The following is a 25,473-nucleotide window of genomic DNA, read 5'->3' on the forward strand; positions in this document are numbered from 1 at the left end:
AGGGAACAGAATTTTTTTTGGGGGGGAGGGGAGTGGAAAAATGCACTCTTTAAATATCAAAAGTAACTTTATTGCTTTAGGAACATAAAATGCATTATGTGTAACTTCATTTACCATAGAATTATTGTTTCTGGCATATTGAAAGTACAGTATATGCAGACAATAATTACAAATTAATTTTTTTTAAAAGTTTTTGTTGCAAATGGAGCTACAAGCTGCTGAACTGTAAGAAACTAGCGTCTATGGGGTTTTGCCACTTTATGATGAGCAGGCAAAAAACATAAAAAACAGAAACCATCAAAATGGTAGTAAAACAACTTACTATTGAAATCAACTTCTGCATTTTCACATGCCAGTTTATTTCTTGATTTGGTGCAAATATTTCTAGACATAGACCAGTTTCTTTCGCGTGCTGTAGATTTGATGCAAGTACCGGTATTTCCAAACATAGAGCAGTTTCTTTCAGATGCACCGACTTGCTTACTGGCCTCTGGGAAAGTCATGGGAGGGCAATGACCTTCCCAGACCCCCTGGGGAGCAGTCCTCTGCCTCACTGGGGTGGGGTGGGACGGTTCCTGGGATTCCTGATTTTGAATGTTTTCCCCATTGCATGCGGACTCCTGGAACAAAACTCTTGCGTAAGTGTTGGGCTCATTGTAATGCAGTTTCAGTTTCAGCTTTTAGAATTGAACTTTTAGAACTTGTCATTGCTATCTCAGTTATTTGGAAATATTATCCAGTAGTTGCTGAAGGAAGTTTGGCAGATCAGTCTTCTGAATTCATTATGCTTTATTTGACAACTATACCAACTGAATATAAGTGTTTAGAAACAATTTGTATTGCATTTGTGTTTGGTTTGTAGGGATTGCATTATCAGTGGCAGAAGTCAGATCAAATTTTACTGGAAGATGCAGTGCATAACTTAACATGGGATCCAACAGGTAAATACAAAATCAGCTCAATGTTTGCCTTTCTTTTCTCCCTGTCTTTCAATGAATTATCTTGTGGCAATAATAATAATAATGTAATTCATATTTAGGCATGTTTCTGTGGAAGGAAGTGTAGTGTTGGGCAGAGCAATCCTGTAGGGTGACAGTGGGGGAGTATATGTAATAGAAGAACCACCCAATCTCATGCTTCATTGCTATTACTATTATTATTATTATTATTAATTAAATTTGTATACCGCCGTAGATTTCAGAGCAGTTCACAACATAAAATTCATGCTGGTTAGGGAGAATAGGGAGTGGCTAGAGGGAAAATAAGTGTGTTAGCTGAAGGATTGGCATAAGTCTCCACACTCACCCATCCCAGGGGTATGCCTGGGGAGTGGGAGTGCTTTGAATTCAGGAGAACCCGAGCCTCCCCTGAAGTCGACCTCCCTGTTTATTCTCAAGTACCCTTCTTTTCCAAGTGTCCTCTCTTCCTCTCAAACCACACCCCCAACCTTGTTTTCTGTTTTCCTGTAACTGACTGACTTGAATATATGTTGAAGCTTATGACACTTTGCAGAATTGATTATTTTTTTCTGCTTGGGGGTGGAGGAATAAGAGACATTTATATGAATGAATTGGAAAAAAACACACACGTCTAAATAGCATAACGGGGGCCGGACTAGATGACTCTATGATTCTATGGAAATTTGATATAAACAGCATTGCTCTTCAGTCATTTTTTACAACACAGTCCCCACTTCCTAAATCTTAGGATTCGCATGCTACTTTATCAGTATTTTTAATTTGAAAGAAATTGACCAGGACAATGCATATTGCTCACCTTACTTGTGTTGCAGGATTCCTAGCAAACTCAAAGCCTCATCCTCACCCCAATGCATGATGCTGTGCAGTTAAGGTTTCAGTGTATCTAACTTGGAATTAGCCAAAATGATGCCCAGATGTTGTTGGACTCGGCTTTGACTTTTAGCTATGCTGGCTGGGACTGGTTGGAGCTGGAGACCAGTAACATCTGGCTACTCTGATCTGGAGGTTCTTCCTACTATCCCTTACTCTCCGGGGGGACTAGTTAGCAAGAGTTGATATTGAGATTCTCTGCAGCCATCATTGTTCTTCCATGCTTCCAAGTCCTTCTGATCTATCATTCCTCATGTATGTGTCTGCTGAGTTCCCACCATCCCTTAATGCTTACCCTCCTAAAGAGAATCCTTTACACAGGCCTACCCCATCTGTTCATAAGGCACTTGGCAGTTAAAAATGGAATTTTACTAGCTGAGTCAGTGTAGTCAGAGAAGCTGTTGAAGTCCATTGCTGGTAAGTGAAGCTAGATCGATCTCTTCCCTTCCTCTAGGCAACAACTAATAAAGATGGAATTCTGATAGCTGGATTGGCATGCATATTTTTGCCAGTTGACTTCTTGCCAATTTGCCATCTTACAGGACAGTTGCCAATTCTAGCCTTTATGCATGCAAATGAAGTGGTTTCGTTATGAGTAGTTCAGATTGATCACCTAAAACTTTATAGATTCAGGTGTATATTTCAGAGGATATAGTTGGTTTATAGTTATATTGTTCGTTACAGTTATTTCAGAGTCTGTAGTTTGACTTTATCTACTATTTTTTATTCTAATTTATGTGTACACATTCTCAAAATCTAGGCTCCCGTCTATTGACAGCTTGCAGTTGTTTGCAACTTTGGTCCAATGTCAATTATGAAAACCCATCAGAAGATGAAAATCCTGAAAAAACAGAAGCTCGGAATTGGAGAATCATTTGGCAGTGCAAGTAAGAAATATATTAAGACTAATTTACACTTGTTTTTGAACCTCCTTGGACTGGTGCATTACTCCAAAGCAGTATATTTAAATGATAAGTATACTGCAATTCATTTTTATATATGCTTTTTATTAGCTTATTATTACAACACAAACACACACAACAAACAGACTTTTTAAAAAATACAGATACAAAACAAATAATAAATGTATATCCATGTTTCAGTTCTTATTCTTTTCTAATTGACTTCCTTTGTCCTCAACTCGGGTCTAATTTCATATTTGGTAAACTGTGAAAGATGCAAGAAACAGTATACTGCAATTCGGTCCATTCAGTGTGAGCCAATCATTGTATGTTGTTTCCCAGATTAAAAAGTGTTATATATGAGATACTTTCCGAAATATGTAGTAGATGTTTCATCTCTACAACATAGAACATATGGAAGTGCATATGAGTATTTAGCGCCCTTTTACTCTAAGAAGGGTGATCCAGCATAAATAAAGCAAACAATGCAAATGCTAAGAAGTGAAAGAGGGTTTCAACAGATTTTACTAAGCTTTATAATTGTAAAACCTGTGTTAATGTTGTAACTTTGTTTTTGGTAGGCGAACAGCCAAGTAAACCACATAAGTTATATCATCAGTTTTGCAATTAATCATCTGCAACGAAAACAAAAATAATTGAATTTCAAATAAGCAATTTTGCTAACTCTAATATTTAACTCAAGTTCAGTTTTATTAAGCTTTTGAGGTATCAAATCACGATGAACATCTTTTACCCCTTTTCTTTTCTGCTGTTCACAGAACTGCTTCTGAAGTTCAGCTAATGAAGTTTTCACCAGATGGGGAATTTTTTGCTACTGCAGGAAAGGTAAACCAGTTTCATAGGATCTGAAATATATTTCTTATTTTACCTTCACACCTAGGCTTTCTGCATATACCATTAAAGTAAGAAAGAGTAATTACAATAAAAATATAATAAAACATTTTTGAAAAAAAGCAATAAAATGAAAAGAACCAATAAAACCAGGGATACAATGTTGATATTCTTACACACACATTTTAAGTCATTTTCCATCTCATGTGACTATAGTAAGAGGAGGGGAGGGCAGTTCATAGGTACTACCTATCTTGGCTTCCACTCAGACCATGGCAACAGAGGTTCTTATTTGAGAGTAAGGAAGAGATCTTTATACAGGGAGATTAAAGGTACAGGCTCAGCAACAAGCATAGTATCATAACAGCCTCAGAGCTTGGACTAGGCAACAGGAATGACGGGGCTAGCTGGACTAGAAGCAGTAGTCCTGAGTCAAAGTTCAGGGCAAGAAGCTCATTTGTTCCAATGGGTTAACATGACCACCACCAAGCTTTTAAAGGCAGGGCAAAGCAAGCTTAGCTGTGATACTCCTATGCCTTGTAGAATGTTAAGCATGCAGACACAGTCATAAGTGGTTAAGAAGCCAAAGATTGGAAAGTTGTAGTCCACATAGCTAATCGGCTATGTAAGTCTGTGGTTTTGCGAAAGCCCCTATCTTCCCAAACTTTACTCATCCATGGAGCAACTGTGATGCTGCAACAGTGTCATAAATTGCTTGAAAGAAGAGGAAATTACAGATTTCACAAACCATAATTTAGTTTCCTCCAAGAATATTAAGAATAAGTCATACAATATAATTTCCAATTTTATGTTGTGGGCCGCCCTGCGATCTTCAGGTGAAGAGTGCTATGTAAATTTATAAGTAAAATAAATTGCTCGTTATAATAGTAAAGGTAAAGGTACCCCTGCCCGTACAGGCCAGTCGTGTCCGACTCTAGGGTTGTGCGCCCATCTCACTTAAGAGGCCGGGGGCCAGTGCTGTCCGGAGACACTTCCGGGTCACGTGGCCAGCGTGACGAAGCTGCTCTGGCGAGCCGGCACCAGCGCAGCACACGGAAACGCCGTTTACCTTCCCGCTATAAAGCGGTACCTATTTATCTACTTGCACTTAAGGGTGCTTTCGAACTGCTAGGTGGGCAGGAGCTGGGACCGAATGACGGGAGCTCACCCCACTGCGGCGATTCGAACCTCCGACCATACGATCGGCAGGTCCTAGGCGCTGAAGTTTTACCCACAGCGCCACCTGCGTCCCGCTCGTTATAATAAGTCACCCTTATAAACAAAATTTTGGACAAAAGATCAGCTAACTTAAAATCCAGTGTGGTGGTTTTTTCTCTTAACATATTGGATTTCACAGTTCTTGTGCTCTTCGGATGAATAATCATCAGCACAGAAGCATAATATTGCAATAACATGGTGATCTGTTTGAAGCAACTAACACTTCCCCTAAGGCCTAAGATGCAATCATGTGATGCTTGTTTTTCAGACAGAATGACTTTCTGTGGAATTGACATATTTGGCTATAGTGCCAAAATTAAGGGAAATGTGTAGCTGCTATTTATTATTGGATGCTCATTTAAGAAAATACTTGAACACTGACAGTAGTTGCTCTAATACCCAAACTTTTTTTCAAAGAGGGCCAGATTTGATGAAGTAAACATGCGTGAGAGCTGACTAAAGTTGTTGAGCTTTTTTAGGATTGAAGTTTTTAGGCTTCAGAAAGGGGACAAAGTAGCAATAGGTGTTTTAAATGTACAACACCCAAACCCAATTAAGGACTTGTTTCTTTGAAAGAGGCCGGATTCAACTCTTACATAGAGCTTTTCTTAGGACTGAAGTTATTCAGCTTTTGGGGGGATTTTACCACAGTACATATACAGCAACAGGGGCCGGATTAGGCCCCCAAAACAGACTTTGGACATGCCTGCTCTAATAGATATATTACCTTAGCTATTTTGTATGCCTTCATCCCTGAAAATAGAAGTAAGCCTGTTTCTGTTCATTTTCTTTTAAAAACACATTTATCTGAATTATTTGCAATACAAATATACAATAGTAAGTTGGTGAAAGGATAGTATAATAGAACAGAAATATGGATTAATCATATATAGTTAGTTGCCAGTTAGAACCAGTGTTCATAAATCTTAACTCATGTCGCTTATTCTAGTCTAAAATATGTGTAAATTTATGTAATGCACTGTATTATTCTTTTAATTTCCGCCCCGCAAAGAATGTATGCATAGAATCCAGCATTGCTCAGACTTCTGCTCATGCAGACTTCATTTTCCTCTCCAGTCCCCTGTGCACCCCCAAAATCAGAATCTCCCAACCCCTTTGGAGCAAATTTTGAGGACATAAAGAGAGCTGCAGTGGGGAGGAGGAGAAAGTGAAAGTCTCATTGTGCGAGCTGAAGTTTGTACGGTCTGTGCATGGAACATATTAAATAATAATAATAATAATAATTATTATTATTATTATTTTTATTATTTATTTATTATTTATACCCCGCCCATCTGGCTGGGTTTCCCCAGCCACTCTGGGTGGCTTCCAATAAAACACTAAAATACAATAACCTATTAAACCTATTAAACATAAAAACTTCCCTAAACAGGGCTGCCTTCAGATGTCTTCAGATGTCTTCTAAAAGTTTGGTAGTTATTTTTCTCTTTGACATCTGGTGGGAGGGCGTTCCACGGGGCGGGTGCCACTACCGAGAAGGCCCTCTGCCTGGTTCCCTGTAACTTGGCTTCTTGCAGCGAGGGAACCGCCAGAAGGCCCTTGGCACTGGACCTCAGTGTCCAGGCAGAACGATGGAGGTGTACACCTTCAGGTGTACTGGACCGAGGCCTATGAATTTATTGTTCCTTGAACTCTTACTATTCTAATAAAAGATAAACAGACATAAATGTCATAAAAGGTTTATTGACTATTGTCTCTATGCCAAAAATACAACGTTCAGATGGGTCTTTTATCCATTCTGTATTCTTAATGGAGGTTAAACCTTCAGCAATAATATACTGCCCTTTCTTTTCTTTTCTTCTCTTATCTGAGCTCAGTGTAATGGCATCCAGATATTTTTAATCTCTTTCTTAAATTATGTTTCCACTGGAGGAGAATTATTGAAGCTTTTTGCTTTTTTTCAATGGCCTAATGATGTTTATGCATTTATTAATTCAGTCTCCATACGTTAACAGACGGTAATCTTAAATTATCCATTATTCAGTTATACATTTTTCTCTTATTATTTTGTCCATGTTTCATTTCTCCCTTCCCTTCCCTTACTTTCTCAAGAATTTCAAACTGTTTCTGCTTGAGAGAGATGAAAGGATTAATAACAGCAGTGTAGCATTAAGTGGTTAGGTTTTATTTGCTTGTGGGAGAGAACCATTGATTATGTCTAACAAGTGTTGACCTTCTTTGGTATTCTGCAGTGCAATCCATTCTTTTCCAAACAAAAACTTAAGAATAAAAGTAGTCCCTCATCTGTCTCTCTCTTAAACAAATGGTCAAAAATTACTGGTTTCTTCTTAATATTTTCAGATGCATACCTGCTAAAACATCAGCCTCTGTATTGTCTGTTTTAAGTGAATTCCCTGTCCAAACATTTATCTGAATTGCATCTTTTACTCTGTAATTAGCAAACCTTATGAAAACTTCCATTGATATTTTTCTTCTTTCAGATCTTAAATTTATTTTAATAGCACCTTCTATGCCACTGCACATTCTTATTTAAATTCCAAAGAGGACTTTAACAGCCCTTGAAAACAGCATGATAAATCTTGTCCTTCAGCAGCTTCTCTCTGGTGCTTCATTGATATCTTTATGCTCATGCTTTTCTATTGTTATCTCATGTAGTCATAACTTCTCGGCATCCTTGGACTATAGACTACATTTTTTTTACAGACTGTGAATTCTGTAATTTTTACAACTACTTATCTTGTTCTTGAATAATTATTTATCTAATCTTTCTTCATTCACCTTCCACTTTCTCTTTATTATTTTCAGTAACCGTTTTTCTATTAGACTGGATTTTTCAGTGATTCTTTCTTCCTGGGCTCTGATTATGGTTCAGATATCTTAACTGCATGACATACTAAAATACCAAATTTCCCCCTTATTTACACACATACTATTTACACACATAGAAATGAGTTATGAGTTTCAGTTAAAATAAGCCAGCTATGAATCTGTCAGTAGCTGAGAAGTTCATGCAAAGTGAGGCAGATCAGCATTTAGTGCAAATCGTTTTATATTTTTGTTTCTGTACTCACAACCAGAGGGTGGATGAGTGTCATGGGAATCAAACATGTACAGAAACCAGGATTGGACAAGGGCAGAGAACTCAGGAGAAAAATGGAGTCTCCTTTGACTCTTCTTGCAGAAAGAGTATGGACTTTTTTTGCTGCTGCTTACATTTTTCAAAAAGAAGTGGCCCTGGTAAGGGATGGAGTTGGCAGAAATTATGAACCATAGATTAAGAAGAATTTTAAAAGTTGTTTTTATGGGGAAAAGGTGACTTCATCCTCCATTTAACATGATTAAATAATTCTGTTGAAAATAATTCTATTCAATTGTATTGAAAAGCTTATTTAAGAGTGAGCAAAAGTGGAAGAATTAGCTCTGTGTAGCAATTATGGAAAATAGTGTTCTAATATATATCACTTTTTCTTTGCTAGGATGATTGTCTTGTAAAGGTGTGGTATAACACTGATAGCTGGAAATCAGCAGTCACACCTCCAGTTACAGCACCAGAAGCAATCCCACAGGAAGTAGGCTTCTCATTTATTTACTTGGTTCATCCTCGGTCTGTTAATGGGTTCTCCTGGCGAAAGACAAGTAACTACATGCCACGGTGAGCATTTTTTCACTGTTCCATCTTTGAATTGGTAGAAATTGTGAATGGTTTCAAATTTTGCCCTGTGCTCTCAAAATTGTGCCAGTATTATTTAATCAGCCATGGTTGGGTAAACATTCAGATGAATCTAAGTAAGTCTTCCCAAAACAGATAAGATTATGGAGCTATATAATCAGTAGTAGACCCTTAGGTCAGGCTGTGCTGCACACCTGACCTCCCTCCAGCTGAGTTGCTGCTGCCGATCAGGACAGAAAATGGAAGGGTTAAGGTCAGTAAAGTGCAAACTGGTGGAGCCAATACGATGCTCTTGGCAGTGTGTTTGCACAGCACTGACCTTACCACCATCTCATTGCTCCCCTTCTACATCCCAGTATTCAGCAGCAACGGGAGCATAGAAATGTCAGGTGAGTGGCGCACCCTCCACCATGCTATCCACTGCTACTGCACGTAATAAGCTTCCATAAAATGCCTCAAGCAGCATGTAAAATATCTGCCACAGTGCAAAGCCTCGTGAACCATCCCGCGCTCATAACGCACTGAAGGTCTGCTGTACGACACTTTGGCAACATTGACATCAGTTCCGTACATGTGTTCTGACATTAAATGAAAAATACCTTAATCTACCTGGCTGGTGGGCATAAAAGTTCCTATAATACAGTTAGTAAGTGATTTCAGCAGCGCGCTGTCTGGCCACATTTTCGTTCTCCATCACTGCCTCAGCACTGAGTAATTGCTTAGTTTTATAGATTTGTGAGTGGAACATAGTCATCGAATGAGAGTCACTTAATAACGATCACACTAATTGTAGGAAATACTTATACAGTGGTACCTCGGTTTTCAAACGTCTTGGAAGTCGAATGTTTCGGTTTTCGAACGCTGAAAACCCGGAAGTAAATGCTTTGGTTTTCAAATAAGCCTCGGAAGTCGAATGTGCTACGTGGCTTCTGCTTAGTGCAAGATCTGAAGACCTAGCTGTCGGCTATTGAGTCTTGGTTTTTGAATGTTTCGGAACTCAAACGGTCTTCCGGAATGGATTATGTTTGAAAACCGAGGTACCACTGTGCATATAACATTAGGAGTTTGTGTCCTCACCAGTGTTGCACCATCCAAATATCCTTGGCTATAGGGAAACAAAGCAGGAACCTAATATATCCAAGCCCACTGTGGCTCGAGTTGTCCTAATTTGCATCATACTGCTGCAGTAGAAGGGTGGTAAGGAAATAGGAACATGTCTTACATTTTTTTTAAAAAGTTATTTCCAAGTATTCATGTGTAGTATTGACTTCAAAGCAGAAAAATATGACTTGCTATAGGTAGCAGCACAGTATAAAATTCAGAAACCCCTGCAGAATTTTTAAAAAAACTTTTTTTCCTGTCCTAGTGGTGCCGTATGTAATGTGCTGTTGACATGCTGCAAAGATAATATATGCCGTCTCTGGGCAGAGACTTTGTTGCCAAATGACAGTCTGTTATATGGAGGTGGATACAACCATTTGCCTGAACCTGTGAAGTCAACTAACAACTTTAAGAGGAATGCTTCTAGTAAAGAGAGCATGAAAAATGCTTTAGAGGTAAGAAGATAATTACCTGACTTTGAGTAAGCCTCCCAGATCATTATAGTTTTGTATTTAAAGTAACAACCATACTAACCTGCTGACTGTTGAGAAATAGCATCTGAGCTATATTGCTGCTGCTAGATTACTTTTCTGCTTTTGTACAACATGTCATTTTCTCAACAGTTAAATCTAAAGCCCTTTCGACGAGGAAGAAGGAGGTCAATAGCACTTGCACATACTGGATACTTGCCGCATCAGCAAGACGCTCACGAAGTTCATCGAAACACTCCGCTGCAATCAAATGCACTTTGCCACTTCCACATTGCTGCCAGCATCAACCCAGCTACAGGTGATTATGAATGCCAATTTTTGCTTTATAAGTGGGTACAGTTCATTTTTAAATTCTCCTGCAAAAGTAATATAGACATACTGTCTGACTGTAAATAATGATGATATACAGCTTCAGTTCGAGGCTTTGACTGCTGCTGAAGATGATTAACAGAAAATAATTTATGTTAACTGGAACAGGGCCCTGAGATCTTTGCATGAAGGGTGGTATATAAATTTTATAACAATAACAAAAACCTCAAATGAAAATGTGCCATATAATCTGTTTAGTTTCTTTGAAAGTGAATCACACATGCCACGGTTGGGTTATTTTGGCACCTTGCAGCCAAAGACAAAAAAACTAGACTTGTCTTTGTCCATTGGACATGCCCTCCTTCCTTGTGTCAGATAACATTTAGTTTCTGCTGCTGAAATAAAAGAAAATCAGAAATCCCAATGAGCATGCCCAAAATCTTCAGGTGTACTTTAAAAAGCTCTTTGAATTTCGGACATGAATCCTTGAGATGTTAATAACCTACTTTCAAGCAGTCATGTTTGTATTCTCTTTTTTGTGGGCAGAGGGGAGTGGGGTCTATGTATATCTCTGGGTGTGCTTTATTAAAGAAATGTAGGATTAACTGTCCTGTGATTTTTGTATGTGTGTGTTAATGTCCATCTTCTAATGCAGTTAAGTTTTACTTACTAAAAAGGAAATAATTTAAAAGTTATGGTACATCTTGAAGAGAAAGTAAGTTTAGTCTTTTGCTTGTAGACATTCCTTTGCTCCCTTCCATCATGTCTCTGAGTCTTAATGAAAATGAAGAAAAGAGTGGGCCTTTTGTTGTACACTGGCTGAATAATAAAGAATTGCATTTTACCCTATCAATGGAAGTCTTTCTACAGCAACTAAAAAAGAGTTTTGAGCATATTTCTTCAGAGGTCAGCACTGAAGAGTCTAATCAGACAGAGATAAAATCTGATGAAGGTAAAGTGCCTACTGTTGGTTTGTTTGACTCTTTTCGGAAACAATGTAATGCCTATAATACACGAATTTATTATTTAGTTTGTATGTCTTAACAGGCACCTTTAAAATGTGCTCCAGAGCATTGGAATCTTCTCCAGAAGATTTTGAGAGCACACAGAGGGTTGCAGGGGGAGGAGAGGAAGGAGGAGTCCTATTGTATGTGTGAAAGCCCACTTGCAAAATTTTGGATTCTTTCCCTAAGTGCACGAGAGAGTTCATTGTCTCTGTAACTCATAATATTGAAGCCATGACCTCTAGATTTTGAATATTTCATTTAAAGCGTTTTAAATCAGACATTAATTACCCACGGAACAAAGAATATCCCTCACGTGAACATTGGTTTGTTAGATAAACCAAATATGAAATATTTTTGAAAATAGTCATAGTAAATTTTTGGCAGCCATAGAAAATTATTGATGGAGATATTGAACATGGATATTTGGCAAATGGGCTCATTCACATGTCACTTTGGAAAAAAGTTAAAGATGGTTTAAAGGTGATTGTCTAGCATTCAGGTGCACAAGGAAAAAAATAACAGCAGATTTCCTCTCCCTTCTCCCACTGCTGCCACGCTACCATTACATCTGAACCTGGACTTGTGGCTTGTCTTTGCCAGACAAAGTCTTGAGGTGTAAGTCAAGAACAAGGCTTGGTTACAGCTTGTGGGTTGATTGGAGAGAGTCAGTTCTGAGTCTTGGTTTGAGCGTAACTTTGATTTAACTCCCAGTATCACGGCAGGAGCGAAGGGTGGCATGAAGAGGCAACTATTTCCTCCCTGTTCACTTACACACTGCCCTTCACCTTTAAACCACAGTCAAACTTAGCTGTGGTCTAAAATAACATGCGTGCTAGGTCAATGTATGCGTATAGGAGATGTCTGTTTCAACCTGCTAGAACTTTTTGAGTTCTAGAAAATGCTGTAAAACGTCACATTGCCTGTAACTATAAGGATGGTTTCAGTGTGCAGATCTCTTGACAGCGACACTTTTTTCTCTCACCAGAAACCGATGGCAATAGAGAAGATCAAAAAGGAAATCAAGAACTTGCTGGTGAAAAACCAGCTCCAAATTCAAGCTATATCCCCTTGTCATCTTCTATTGTTGATCATGAGATTGAAGTACAGCTGTCTGAATGGAATAAAAATGCAGACATGTTGTTTAGTATTCATCCTATGGATGGGTCACTGTTAGTATGGCATGTAGATTGGCTAGATGAGTACCAGCCAGGCATGTTTCGCCAAGTACAGGTACTGTGGCTCTTCTGAATAAATTTTTTAAATAGTTTTGAGGTGTTCCACTTGATTCCAATGCTTCTCCGTACCATTTCTGTTTTTAGGTGTCGTTTGTTTCAAGGATTCCTGTGGCCTTCCCTACTGGTGATGCAAATTCGCTCTGCAAAAGTGTAGTGATGTACGCTTGTACAAAGAATGTGGATCTTGCTCTTCAACAAGGCAAACAGAAACCATCTAGCCTTGGGCGTTCCTGCTCGATGTTAATCTCTTCGGGCCATAGTAAATCAACCAACAGCTTAAAATTAAGTATCTTCACCCCAAATGTTATGATGATTTCCAAACATGCAGATGGATCTCTAAACCAATGGCTGGTCAGCTTTGCAGAGGAATCTGCCTTTTCAGTTGTACTCAGTATTTCCCACAAATCAAGATATTGTGGTCATCGCTTCCATCTTAATGACTTGGCTTGTCATTCAGTACTTCCATTGCTGCTTACAACCTCTCATCATAATGCAATAAGGACACCGGCTGTTGACAGCATAAAAGAGTCGTGTGACGTCTCACCATCGAGACTTCATGATGAAGGCACAGCAACCACATCACAGGATCTCACTGCTGTTTACAGTGAACTTATCCTTTGGAGAGTTGATCCAGTTGGGCCGTTATCTTTTTCTGGTGGAGTTTCTGAGCTTGCAAGAATTAATTCTCTTCATGTCTCTGCCTTTTCAAATGTGGCATGGCTGCCTACCCTTATACCCAGTTACTGCCTAGGTAAGTCCCTCCTATGAATAAATAAAATAAGGAACATAGTAACAACTCATAATGATATCTGAATAAAACTGTGTGTATGTACTGGTACTCGTTGATCGTTTTTACCTAAATCAGACTGTTCATAATTGCCTTTAGGTGCATACTGTAATTCACCAAGTGCTTGCTTTGTTGCAAGTGATGGACAATATTTGAGACTGTATCAAGCTATAATAGATGCCAAAAAACTTCTCTGTGAGCTATCAAATCCAGGAATTTCTGTAAGTAAAGGCCAGTAGGCTTGTTAATTACATAATTAACAGAAATCTAACATAATCTAACAGAAAGATCACAAGGGGAGGATTAAACTCCTGCCACATGCATCAAGTCTAGCTTGCCCTGTAGTTTAAAAAAGTATGACTAATCTTTTTCAGGCTTGATTTATCTTGGCTCCTGAAATTATAAGGAGATTTTTATGTTTTTGAGCTTTGCTTAGATCAGGCATGGGGAAATCTGTGTCCCCTTAAATGTTTCTGGAATCCAGTTCTAATCAACCCCACCTGGAATGACCAATGACCTGGGATGATGGGAGTTGTAATCACAGAGAACCACAGGTTCCCCATCCCTGACCCAGATTTCTCAGAACAAAACTTGTTTTGCCTTAAGGAATTCACAAAAATAAAAATTCTCACTCTTTTTTAAGTAAAGCAGAAATACCTTCTCATAAAGTCCCAAGTGATTACATTACATTAAGATTCAGACAATGGTTTATGAGATATGACTGGATGTAATCTCAAAAATTTTAACTACTGACCTTTATAACTCTACAGAAATATGTTGGTGAAGTTTTTAACATCATAAGTCAACAATCCACAGCTAGACCAGGATGCATTGTAGAGTTGAATTCCATTACAGAGCTGGTAAGGCGCTTGCATTTTATGGGTGGAAACATCATTGTTTTATTTTATTCAAAATAAATAACCTGTTTTCTCTAAATAATATGCCTCTGAAAGAACGAGCAAAATACTGTGTTTTTTCCTGTGGTTCCTATAGTAAGGTTACCAGACGTCCCCGTTTCCCGGGGACAGTCCCCAGATTTACAAATCAGTCCCCAAACAAAATTCATTGAAGCTGAAAAGTGTCCCCGGATTCATTGAAAAAAATCTGATAACCTTATTCTAGAGGGCATTCCAAGATCTTCAGGGTTAGCTCATCCCAACAAGGCCAGGCAGGGTCTAATCGTTATGATCCCATCCTGGAGAATGAGAATGGCCCTATCTGGCACTGTAAGAACAGGGTCTTGGCTGAGGAATGGGGACAAGCTTTGCAAAGATTGTATTTTTATTTATGTTGTGAGAAGGACTAACCTTCCTTCCCACCACCAAACTGGCCGTAAGTACACTGCTTCCCAGCCTTGGCCCCCTCAGCTCACTTCAGCAGGAAAGTGAAGAAGGGGAACCACAGTATCCTGCCAGGGTTGCAGTGAGTTTCCCAGTCATTGGCAGCTGGTCTGGGGAAAACTAGGATCTCTTTGCTCTCTCTAACTGGGTATGAGTCTGCTAGCGTAGGTAGAACAGTACTACCCCACCCTTCTCTGCCCAGAGTCAGGGGATGCTACTAACCAGTTGCCACCTCACGTAAAATTGCCTCAGATTTTATTAAAAGAAAGGTGTAGAGTTACAGCAAATCAGCTTGCCACATCCCCCAGAAAGTAGAATGGACCACCACAGCAAGGAGATAGCTTGCCCGTGCCCAAGCAAACATTTCTACATCCTTTATACACAAAGCAGAACACATTGTTTTGGCCAGGACTTCCCATCACTTCATTTGACCAGATGAGAACATAGGTGGCAAATACCAAATCTTACAGATGGTTTTTCCTAACCTTAAGTTCAGCTCAGCTCATCTCTACATCAATTGGCATTCTCGTGCTAAATAACATGCAAACCAATGAGTTCCTCACACTACATGATACTTCCCTCTTTGGGATGAATATGCATTGATCCAGAAAAATGAATTGGTGAATAAGTTAGGTTTTTGGAAGTTTTCTCTAATGAAGGAAGGAATGAATGAATGAACTTTATTACAGTCACAGACCAGCATAAGAGAAACAATTTAAATAAAATAGCAGTTAGCATTTAAACAGATAATTGTTAAAGCAAGTAAGAACAAAGAAACAGGCATAGGATAAAACATGTGAATAGAATACGAGATTAAACATAGATAATGGAGGGCTAAAAACTGATAATTAAAACAGATAAGAACTAAAAGACACGCAGTTAAAACAACCATAAGAGGTAAAACTTAAGGGAATACAGACTTCATTTAATCAGTGGTTGGACAGCCTGTATAGTTGCAAAGAAGATGAAACACATTGAAGAGGAGGAGGTGGCAGTGATGCTGAGGGAAGCCTATTATGAGTCATCCTCTCACACTATTGGCAGCACAGGGGTGAGTCAGTTTGAGACCCCTGGGTCATCTGGCTTTGTGACTCCAGACTGTGGTAGGAACTAAGTCTGTGCCAATTTTCTTTGATGGCTTCAACAGCTCAACCTAACAGCAGGTTAGGGAGGCAGTATTACACCGGTGGAGGTGGAGCAGTATAGCCATTCCTGCTTTTATTTTATGGCTTATAGGGTTGGGCCACAAAGAAATAAAAGTCGGCATTATTACCACTCTTGGGGAAGGTCCATAAGAGAATCAACAGAAGCTGCAGATTCCTCTGCTCTAGCTCCACTTCACAGCTTCTCTAGGGACTCCTCTTCCCTGATTTTTCTATTAACCTCTCAGGGGCTAATCCACCCCTTACCTCCTGAAAATGTGTTCAACAAAGTATTGCATATTTTCAACATATTCTATTTGAGACTATTTAATTTTAATTTGGGCAGAATGTTGTATTTTAATATGCTTTTTTATTATTTAGCATGGTGGGAAAATGCAGCTACTTCACGTTTTTCAAGAAGATTTCATTTTGAATAATCATGAAAATAGACTGTCTGAGAAAAACACCATGTTACCTGACTCTGGTAAAGCATATCTGTCTTTAGTACCTTCTCAATACAATGGCATTATGACTGTAACAATTTGTGAAAATATGAAATCTAAAGCAGTGAATGTATTCTAATTATAGTAAGAAAATGGGATTCCTGTCCCGTAAGCAACAGGCTTATCATAGCATACTGTTAATATTTTAGACCAGTGGTTCCCAAACTTGCCTCCATGGGCTACTTGAAGATTGCTGAAGGTCTTGGTGGACCACTTAAATTTTTTTCTACCTGCTTTAGCTGTTGTAACGTGGTGTGCTGTTGCTGTATGGTTTTAATTGTCTTTTTATTCGAAAATTTAAGCATCTTATAGATTCTGTGGAATGATAAGTGTTCTGAAATGACTATACTAACTTCTGTTTTTTGACAGTTCACCTTGTATGCTATTAGTTATAATTGTGTCTCCTAAAATTCATTTTTAGTCTTTGAATACAAAATAGTTTCACAAATGTTCATGTCCACAAGGCATATCTGCCAAAGATTTCCCATGCTGGCCAACGCAGAAGGCCAAATGTTGCTAAGAGCCAAAATAAATGTATTAATTGCCTCTAAAGCAGGGCTTCTCAAACTGGTCAATGAACTTCATTCAGGTGGTCTGTGTCTGGATTTGTGTTTGAAGAAGGGAGACAGCGCATCCACCCCATTTTTCATACTGATTGTTAATTGTATGCTATTGCTTCTTTTATTTCTTTTAGTGTATTACAATTGAGTTTTATTCTCCTCTCACTCTGCTGTGTATGTAAACCAGTTACTGTACAGGCTTCAGTCTAGAAAAGCGTAATCTGAAATTCTGAATATGTAGTCCTTTTGTTCAGAAGCTGCTATTCTACAGTGCCAAATTGCCATGGCATATATAATCATTTGTATATGTATAAAGGGACTTGTTGGATCGAGTTTGAACAGCATTCCAGTCCCATGTTTAGAGTTGCATCTAGTTCCAAGAACTCATGCATTATTAGAAATTTACATTTTCGAATTTTTATTTTAGTGTGGCAAAAAAATTTCAACAGAGCCACATTGAAAGAAAAGACTTAAATACCTAGCTACTATTACAGTGAAAATCATCCCTCCCACATATGGGGAAAGTCCCTTTTTCACTTCTGGGAGCTTTTTTTTCTCAAAGCCAATTTGGGGTGATTGTGTGATTATAAATGGCATTTCCTTGTGCTCTGGTTTCCGTCACGGTGTCCCATTGCGCCAGAAGTGGTTTAGTCATGATGGCCACATGACCCGGAAAGCTGTCTGTGGACAAATGCCAGCTCCTTCAGCCTGAAAGCAAAATGAGCGCTGCAACCCCATAGTCGCCTTTGACTGGACTTAACCATCCAGGGGTCCTTTACCTTTACCTTTACCCAGGCTTCCTCAAGCTTGACCCTCCAGATATTTTGAGACTACAATTCCCATCATCCCTGACCACTGGTCCTGCTAGCTAGGGATCATGGGAGTTGTAGGCCAAGAACATCTGAAGGGTCAAGTTTAAAGAAGCCTGCCTTTACCTAATCAGAATAGTGTTTTGGGAAGTAAAAGCGGAATCTCCCCTTCTTGTGTGCTGAGAACCTGATGAAAATCTCTCATGCTCTTGTTATTATTACTTTTAATAATGTTTTTCCTAACGACACCTTTACTGTCACATCTTGTTTGGCTCTTAGCAACACGGAAATCAGTATGACTTATTCTGAACTAAATGTGCATAGAATTGTGACCTAAGGCTCAATTTTTATTCTCTCTCATGAAATAATAAATCCCTTTGAAATGTATGGAACCAGGTGTGCCAGAGTGTCTGGCTTGTTAAATATTGTGTGTGTGTGTGTGTGTGTGTGTGTGTGTGTTTGGTGTATGAATGGCCACTGCTAATAAAATTAAATAGCAGGATTAACACCATATTGTTCTCCCATTACTCTGCACCCCGGTTTCTTTCTGACTTTATTGTTCTCCGCCCCCTCCAAATGTTTATATGTACTTACAACCCAGGATAACATTTCATGCATCTGATAAGCGGACTGGATTCCATGAAAGCTTGTGCCATACTAAATCTGTGTCAAAAACAGGATTCCTTAACAAGTAAAAAACTCTAGTTTTTGATACAAAGGATGGTCCTTCAAGTACAGTGGTGCCTCGCAAGACGAATGCCTCGCAAGACGAAAAACGCGCAAGACGAAAGGGTTTTTCGGGTTTTGTGTCGCTTCGCAAGACGATTTTCCCTATGGGCTTGCTTTGCAAGACGAAAACGTCTTGTGAGTTTGTTCGCTTTTTTCCTAAAGCTGCTTGAAGAGGCGCAGTTGCGACGGACCGTGCTTCGCAAGACGAAAAACATCGCAAGACGAAAAGACTCGCGGAACGAATTAATTTCGTCTTGCGAGGCACCACTGTATATAAATTGAATGCATACATACCATAAAACAGAGGGATGAACGTTATCCAGTCAGTAGTTAACAACTGCTCAAATTATCATATACTAATAACTAAATCTGTCTACATTTTTGCAGGATATCAGAAAAATGGGTTTTCTGAAAAGTTCTATTTAATAGTAATTGAACATACTCAGAACTGTTCAATGTTACATATGTGGAAATTACATTTGAAGTCCATACCAGTCTCAGTAGGTAGGTTCTTTATATTTGTAATGTAAATTTTAAAGTTATAAAGCACATTTATTGATAGAATGCTTGCTTATTTTGATTATTATTGCAGTGCTGTAGTTCAATAATATTTTTGGTTCTTCTTCAAATGTGTGTGTGCATGGGATTTAGTTTTTCTTTTCTTTTTGTCCTTGCCTCAAAATCTTCTCAAATAAACTATCCTTTATTATAAAGTTTCTACATTGCTACTTCCCTGCTGCTTCATCACTAAGAAAATACTTAGTCATAGTATGACTTGATGCTAGTTTAGAGGAAACAAACAGTGAGCCTGGGTTCAAACAACAAAACAAAGTAGATTTTAGCTTGTCAGTGATGCAGCAGCAGCGTGAAAAGAGGAAGGGAGGCACACCAAGAGAATTCTTGGAAGATGCAAACCAGGCCAATATTAGTAAAGTAAAACAAGTCATTTTCAGTCTGTTTGTGTCTGCCTAAAAAGCAATGGGTAGAATCCAGCCATGGGTAGTATTCAGTTAAAGTTAAACATATTGCATGTGTTTGATTTTAAGGAGGCAATTAAGCACACCTCCTGTTGAAAGTAACAGTACTCAAAAGGGCTGAATCATATCCAGTGTTTGAGTGCAGCCTAATATTTTTAAAAGAGCCTTGAAAGGTGCTTCGTAGTGCTAATTTGATCAATACAAATATGGCAATTTGCATTGGTGCAAATAATCCAAAATGATTGCGTTGTGCAGAATGGTGCATTGTAGACAGCATAACATTTCCGGTACAAGAATGAATACATTACAGTTCTTAAATCAATTCAGACTATCATGTGAGGTATGTTAGTCTTGAAACAATTTGCTGTGGGCTACCCATTTTCCCGTATCTGAAAGAAGAACTCTGTCAACAGCTCTATCTGATAATTTGGCTATTATTGCTATGTGTGGCTTTGAAAAGTCAAGTTCACTATCTCTAGGGTCTGCCTATGTAGAGCTTATGGGGATAGAATGTGACTGTTGCCCCTTGCTAATGTATTTCAGTATTAAAATATAGTATACAGACTACTAAACCGTTAAATAAATAGTTGTAACAGCTTGCGGATACTTGAAGTCTTAGAGTGCCAAGGGTAGTTCATGATAGTTGCTACATGACCCCGAGCTCACAGACACGTTAAACCCATTGAAAGAAAATAGGTCAACATCAAAGCCAGGATTAGGCTAGAATTTGAATACATGGGGTATAGATTTTATTTTTATTTTATTTTATAATACATCTAGCTAAAATGTCCACTTTCTTTAGATGAAAAAATAGACTCCAAGGCATGTGAAGCAGCATCTCAAGACGAGCTTTACACTTCTCCAGATCAAGAGAAGCTCCAGTCTTCCTTTACTCAGAAATATCAAGCCTGCAAAGAGAACCTTCAAAGTACCAGCCAACTTACTCTTTCTTCAGAAATTGTCTATAGTCAAGAATTGAATTTACCAGAAGGTGTAGAGATCATAAGCATCAAACCATCAGCAGGTTTGTAATTTATGGGGGGGGGGGAGGGAATTGTGTGGGGGGGTTAACTTTGGATTTACAGTGGTATCTTGGTTCTCACACTTAATCTGTTCCAGGAGTCTGTTGAACTCCCGAAACCATTCAAAAACCAAGTCGCAGCTTCTGATTGGCTGCAGGAGCTTTCTGCACTCAGTTAGAAGCTGCAGAAGCCGCATCAGACAGTCGGCTTCCAAAAAACATTTGCAAACCAGAACACTCACTTCTGGGTTTGCGGTGTTTGGGATCCAGTTTGGGAGCCAAGCCGTTCGAGTGCCAAGGTACCACTCTATTTGTACTTCCTGATTTTGGGGGGCGGGGGCTGTCAGTTTGGAATTCTGTATTTTTCTTGTTATACTTTATTTAAACTTGTTGATCATTTAATGCTGGTCACCTCTAGGAGATTTACAGCATTTTAAAAAATATATTTATCTGATATCCTGAGGGTTTCTTTCTTCCTAATTTCAGGTCACCTGAGTTCTTCTTCCATTTATCCTGTATGTCATGCACCTTATCTTCTGGCAACTTTATGCTCAGATGGTAAGGTTAGGTTTTGGAGGTGCAGATTAGCAGTGGAATCAGGTGTGACTTCTGTAGCAGAGAGTATTACGAACAGTGGCATGTATATATGGGAAGAATGGCCATTACTAATAGAAGATGGACTTCTTAGCAGTAGTGCTCTTTTTGTGCCAGGCCAAGCTCTGGAAATCAGCTGTGCACATACAAATCGCTTAGCTGTGGCATATAAGCGAACACCAACTGTAAACAGTCGTTCATCTCAAGACTTTTTGGTGACGGTTGGAATTTTTGAATGCGAATCTACCGGAGGCTCTTGTTGGATCTTGGAACAAACACTTCACTTAGATGAGCTAAACCCAACATTGGACTCTTTGGGTGTTGACATCAGTTCAGTGATAGATGGAAATGAGAATTTAATACCTAGAACAAATCATATGGTTCACTTAGACTGGATGTCTAGAGAAGACGGCTCGCATATCCTAACAGTAGGCATTGGGGCAAAGCTGTATATGTTTGGTCAGCTGTCTGGGAAGATGCAAGAACAAAGTGGTAAGGAGATGCTCGTACTACCTGTGTGGGAAAATACTAAAACGTCATGCTCTTCTAGATTTATATTGCTAAGATGTGTGGATTTAGTTTCATCAGTAGAAGGTTCACCGCCTTTACCTGTTTCTTTATCTTGGGTTCGTGATGGCATCCTCGTAGTTGGGATGGATTGTGAAATGCATGTTTATTCTCAGTGGCAGCCCCCTACAAAGCAAGAACCAGTTACTCTAGACTCTTACAGTGGGAGTACACCATCCATAATAAGCTTAATGAAACAAAGTCAGTCATCTGGTGGCCACCCACCCAAGAGGACATTGACCAGATCCATGACAAGTCTCGCTCAGAAACTGAGTGGGAAACGAACTGTATATGATCTGTCCCTGGAGATGGAAGATTCTGGCCTCTTTGAAGCAGCTCATACATTATGTCCTACTTTACCTCAGTACCATCCTCTGCAGCTTTTGGAACTCATGGATCTAGGGAAAGTGCGTAGAGCAAAAGCCATCCTCTCTCATCTTGTGAAATGCATTGCTGGAGAAGTTATTGCCATCGACGATCCTGAGCATGAAAAGCGGTACCGTTCTCTCTCAATCTGTGCCAGTGGGAGCAGTACGCGGGACCCCATGACATTTAGCAAATGTACTATTACAGACTATACAGAAATAGACTCTGTTCCACCACTACCTTTATATGCATTGCTTGCTGCAGATGAGGACTGCTCATATACATCATGTACAGAGAAGTCTAATAACCAAAGAACCCTTAAGAAGCAAGAGGCGGCAGATGAAAACTATGACGATCTCTTTCAGAATTCCAGTCTACATACGGATGATCTCACTATGTTTGAAGTAGATGAAGAAGATAAAAAGCCAAAGGTTATTGATCTTTCTCAGTACAGTCCAACTTACTTTGGGCCAGAGCATGCTCAAGTTCTTTCACGGCACTTGCTTCACGCTAGCTTACCCGGTCTCACCAGGATGGAGCAGATGTCTTTGATGGCCTTGGTCGATACAATTGCCATTACCAGCACTGATATAGGAGAAAGCAGAGACAAAAGCAAGGGTGAGTTTTCTCATGATTTGTTTAAATGAGATATTTACCTTCTCAAAACTGTTCCAGAATTTCTATGTACAGTATGCTTGTTTAGATACTCATCTGATGTGCTATATACTTAAAGTCCATAGTTAAACCAAGCTTTAGAAATCGAATGATATCCATTTGTCAGGGGAACAGACACCACTGGCAGAATGGAGTCCTCCTCTCCCTCTGTGCCCCAGAAAAACTGCTCTGTGGCGAGAAGGTTGAGGACCCAGAGCAGATTTTGGGACATGTGAACAGAGGCTGCAGGGGGCAGAGAAGAAGGGGACATTCTGTTGTGAGAATTGTGATTGTATGTTGTTGGATGTGGCTCTTAGGCTAAAAACCTTTGAATACTTGGAATACCTGGAATACAGTGGAATTTGCTTCTGAGTTAACATGCTTAGATTGCACTTTGAAATACAAAGGCCAATATTTTTATAATCCATTAGCTAGTGTTGCTAATAGTCACAGAATGTATCTGTTTATTATGAAAGGGTTTGGAAGTCTATGAAATCTGAGGGACCAAAGTAGGTGAAACTTAATTCCGCAGGCATACAATAGAAAGGATTTAATTGGATTGGTTTTGAAGGATACAGTGGTTTAGCATCATATTGGGATATAGTTCAACTATGGCAGCCCATGTAGGCTTCAGCGCTTTAGGAACCTTTTATACTTAGTTTATATTTGTCAGGTCTTACACATGGTTAGTTGATTGGTTTCAGAAGTTGCCTGCCACTGAAACACTTGCTTAGGCATATAACATGAAAGCTGCTCTCTGAGAATCAAAGAGCTCTGTGAATGAAATAGAGCAGTTACAGCTTTTGATTTAGTGGTAGGTACTTAGAATTGAGGGAGAGAGTCATTCTAAGCTACCCAATGTTGTATCTGGACTGTATTATTTTGCAAATGTCCAACATTCATCTCCTTTGTATCCAGACTATATTCCTTCTGAATGTAATATGTAACACAATTGTGCACTGAAAAATACCACAATATAATTATGCAGGACTTCAGCTATACTTATTGCCTGTGAGCAAATTAATGAACACTATAATTGTCTACAATATTAATTTAGAATAGTTTTTGATTGCTAGTAAATCAGTTTTTACTGCACACTGGTTTCCTGACATTATAAAATTGTCGAACCATGTGCTCCTAATGCGATTTAAATTATGTGAAACAAGATGATGGGTGGAATGAATATCTACATTTTCCATGAAGAATTAAATTATATACACTGAACATTTAATCATAGGAGGAGAAACACTTGATGAATGTGGTTTAAAGTTTCTTTTGGCTGTACGTCTTCACTCTTTTATGACAACTTCGCTGCCACCTGCTCACAGAGCCCAGCTCCTTCACCAAGGTAATGGTTTTCACTCTGCCTATAGTATCAATTTTACATTATGTAGGGGAACATTTTTAGAAACAATTGATTTTTGAGGAAATGTTAGCCTTCGGGAGCTCTGTCATTGTGCTGATGTAGGCTTTCATAGTTCTCCACTGAGCAACTGGATTTCCTTTGTATGACTGCACAACTAGGGCTGCCTGGACAATTGCTGTTTTGGCTTGGTTTGGGGCTCTTCATGTAATACAGGTATATGGAACCTTAGACCCAGGGACCAGATGTGGCTCTCAAGGCCTCTCGGTTAGCCTCTAGGATTCTCCCCAAGTCATCTACCCTCTTCACTTCACATCCCCTCACTGGCACTGACTGCTTCATGTTTTTGCCTGACTGGAATGTGTCATTTAACTCTTAATAATGCCACTTGTTTTCCTGAATGGAGCGATGTGGTCTGACTTTGTAGGCTATATTCTGGCTATCCCAAAGTAAGACTGTGGCCTTCAGACTGAAAAAAAGTTTTCCCACCCCTGATGTAAGGCTTATGGGGGCTTCATAGAGATTGGCATAATTCTGTGTTCAATTTAACAGACAAATGCCCACGTAACATATTTAGACTGGTAAATCTAATGTGCCTATTTGCGAAAAGCCAAATTATGTGATGTGGATCCCTTGGATGTTGTCCTAAGATCTCCAAAGTCTCCTGAAAAGTTGATTACAAGAAACAAAAAAATAAGCATTTAGCATGATAGCATGTTATAAATTATACACCTGTAACAATATAATCTCTTTGAACAATTTAGGCTTATCTTCTAGTCATTTTGCCTGGGCATTTCATTCAGTAGCAGGAGAAGAACTGCTAAACATGCTTCCTGCAATGCAAAAAGGTGATCCAACATGGTCAGAGCTCAGAGCTATGGGTGTAGGATGGTGGGTTCGAAATACCCATAGCTTACGGAGATGCATTGAGAAGGTAAATACTTTGATAGCATGTTGCTTTATGATTTTGGAATGTTCTTAAGCAAAAACACCAGTGTTTTCAGCATGGGTAACTAAAACTAAAATGTGTACTTTCTTTATATTTTACTTTTTTAATAGGAAAATGATAAGTAGATAAGAAAAGAAATATAAAAAGCAAATGAACCAATTTAGACAAAGGGAAAGGAAGCTTAGTCCTGCAGTTATTGATAGTCTGAGAGGAGAAGGTGGCATGTAGCCAATGGAAAGCATCTTTCACACTCAGCCTTTTCTGCTAAATCAGGGGTGAGGAACTGGATCCAGCCAGTGAGCTAGATCCATGATTTTCAACAGGTGGACAGGGCCACTCACCTTTCTATCACTGGGCATCATCTGATTCACCTTTAATGGTGATTCAATTGTAAGAACACTCATAAGCGTTCGCCGATTCATTCTTTTTTTTTTTTTTTTTTGAAGCCCCTGCTTAATTTAAAGCTGGGACTGCAGCGGAAGAAAATATATTTTC

The 25,473-nt window shown here is 39.1% G+C and overlaps 1 protein-coding gene across 4 annotated transcripts in view; it reads left to right on the forward strand.

Annotated features, from left to right (window-relative positions):
- The window catches only part of DMXL1 (Dmx like 1), a 69,569-nt gene that overhangs the window by 9,532 nt on the left and 34,564 nt on the right, over window positions 1–25,473 (forward strand). For all 4 annotated transcript variants that reach the window (XM_053408557.1, XM_053408555.1, XM_053408556.1 and 1 more), the window contains exons 4-20: window positions 863–941; window positions 2,611–2,737; window positions 3,532–3,598; window positions 8,281–8,456; window positions 9,841–10,030; window positions 10,199–10,364; window positions 11,115–11,327; window positions 12,368–12,612; window positions 12,702–13,368; window positions 13,504–13,625; window positions 14,175–14,264; window positions 16,268–16,370; window positions 18,875–18,991; window positions 20,267–20,488; window positions 20,972–22,630; window positions 23,904–24,014; window positions 24,794–24,963. In XM_053408557.1, the coding sequence (XP_053264532.1) occupies window positions 863–941; window positions 2,611–2,737; window positions 3,532–3,598; window positions 8,281–8,456; window positions 9,841–10,030; window positions 10,199–10,364; window positions 11,115–11,327; window positions 12,368–12,612; window positions 12,702–13,368; window positions 13,504–13,625; window positions 14,175–14,264; window positions 16,268–16,370; window positions 18,875–18,991; window positions 20,267–20,488; window positions 20,972–22,630; window positions 23,904–24,014; window positions 24,794–24,963 (4,524 nt within the window). The remainder of the gene's footprint in view (window positions 1–862; window positions 942–2,610; window positions 2,738–3,531; window positions 3,599–8,280; window positions 8,457–9,840; window positions 10,031–10,198; window positions 10,365–11,114; window positions 11,328–12,367; window positions 12,613–12,701; window positions 13,369–13,503; window positions 13,626–14,174; window positions 14,265–16,267; window positions 16,371–18,874; window positions 18,992–20,266; window positions 20,489–20,971; window positions 22,631–23,903; window positions 24,015–24,793; window positions 24,964–25,473) is intronic.

The sequence above is a fragment of the Podarcis raffonei genome, chromosome 11 (assembly GCF_027172205.1).
Source record: "Podarcis raffonei isolate rPodRaf1 chromosome 11, rPodRaf1.pri, whole genome shotgun sequence".
NCBI classification, from domain to species: domain Eukaryota; kingdom Metazoa; phylum Chordata; class Lepidosauria; order Squamata; family Lacertidae; genus Podarcis; species Podarcis raffonei.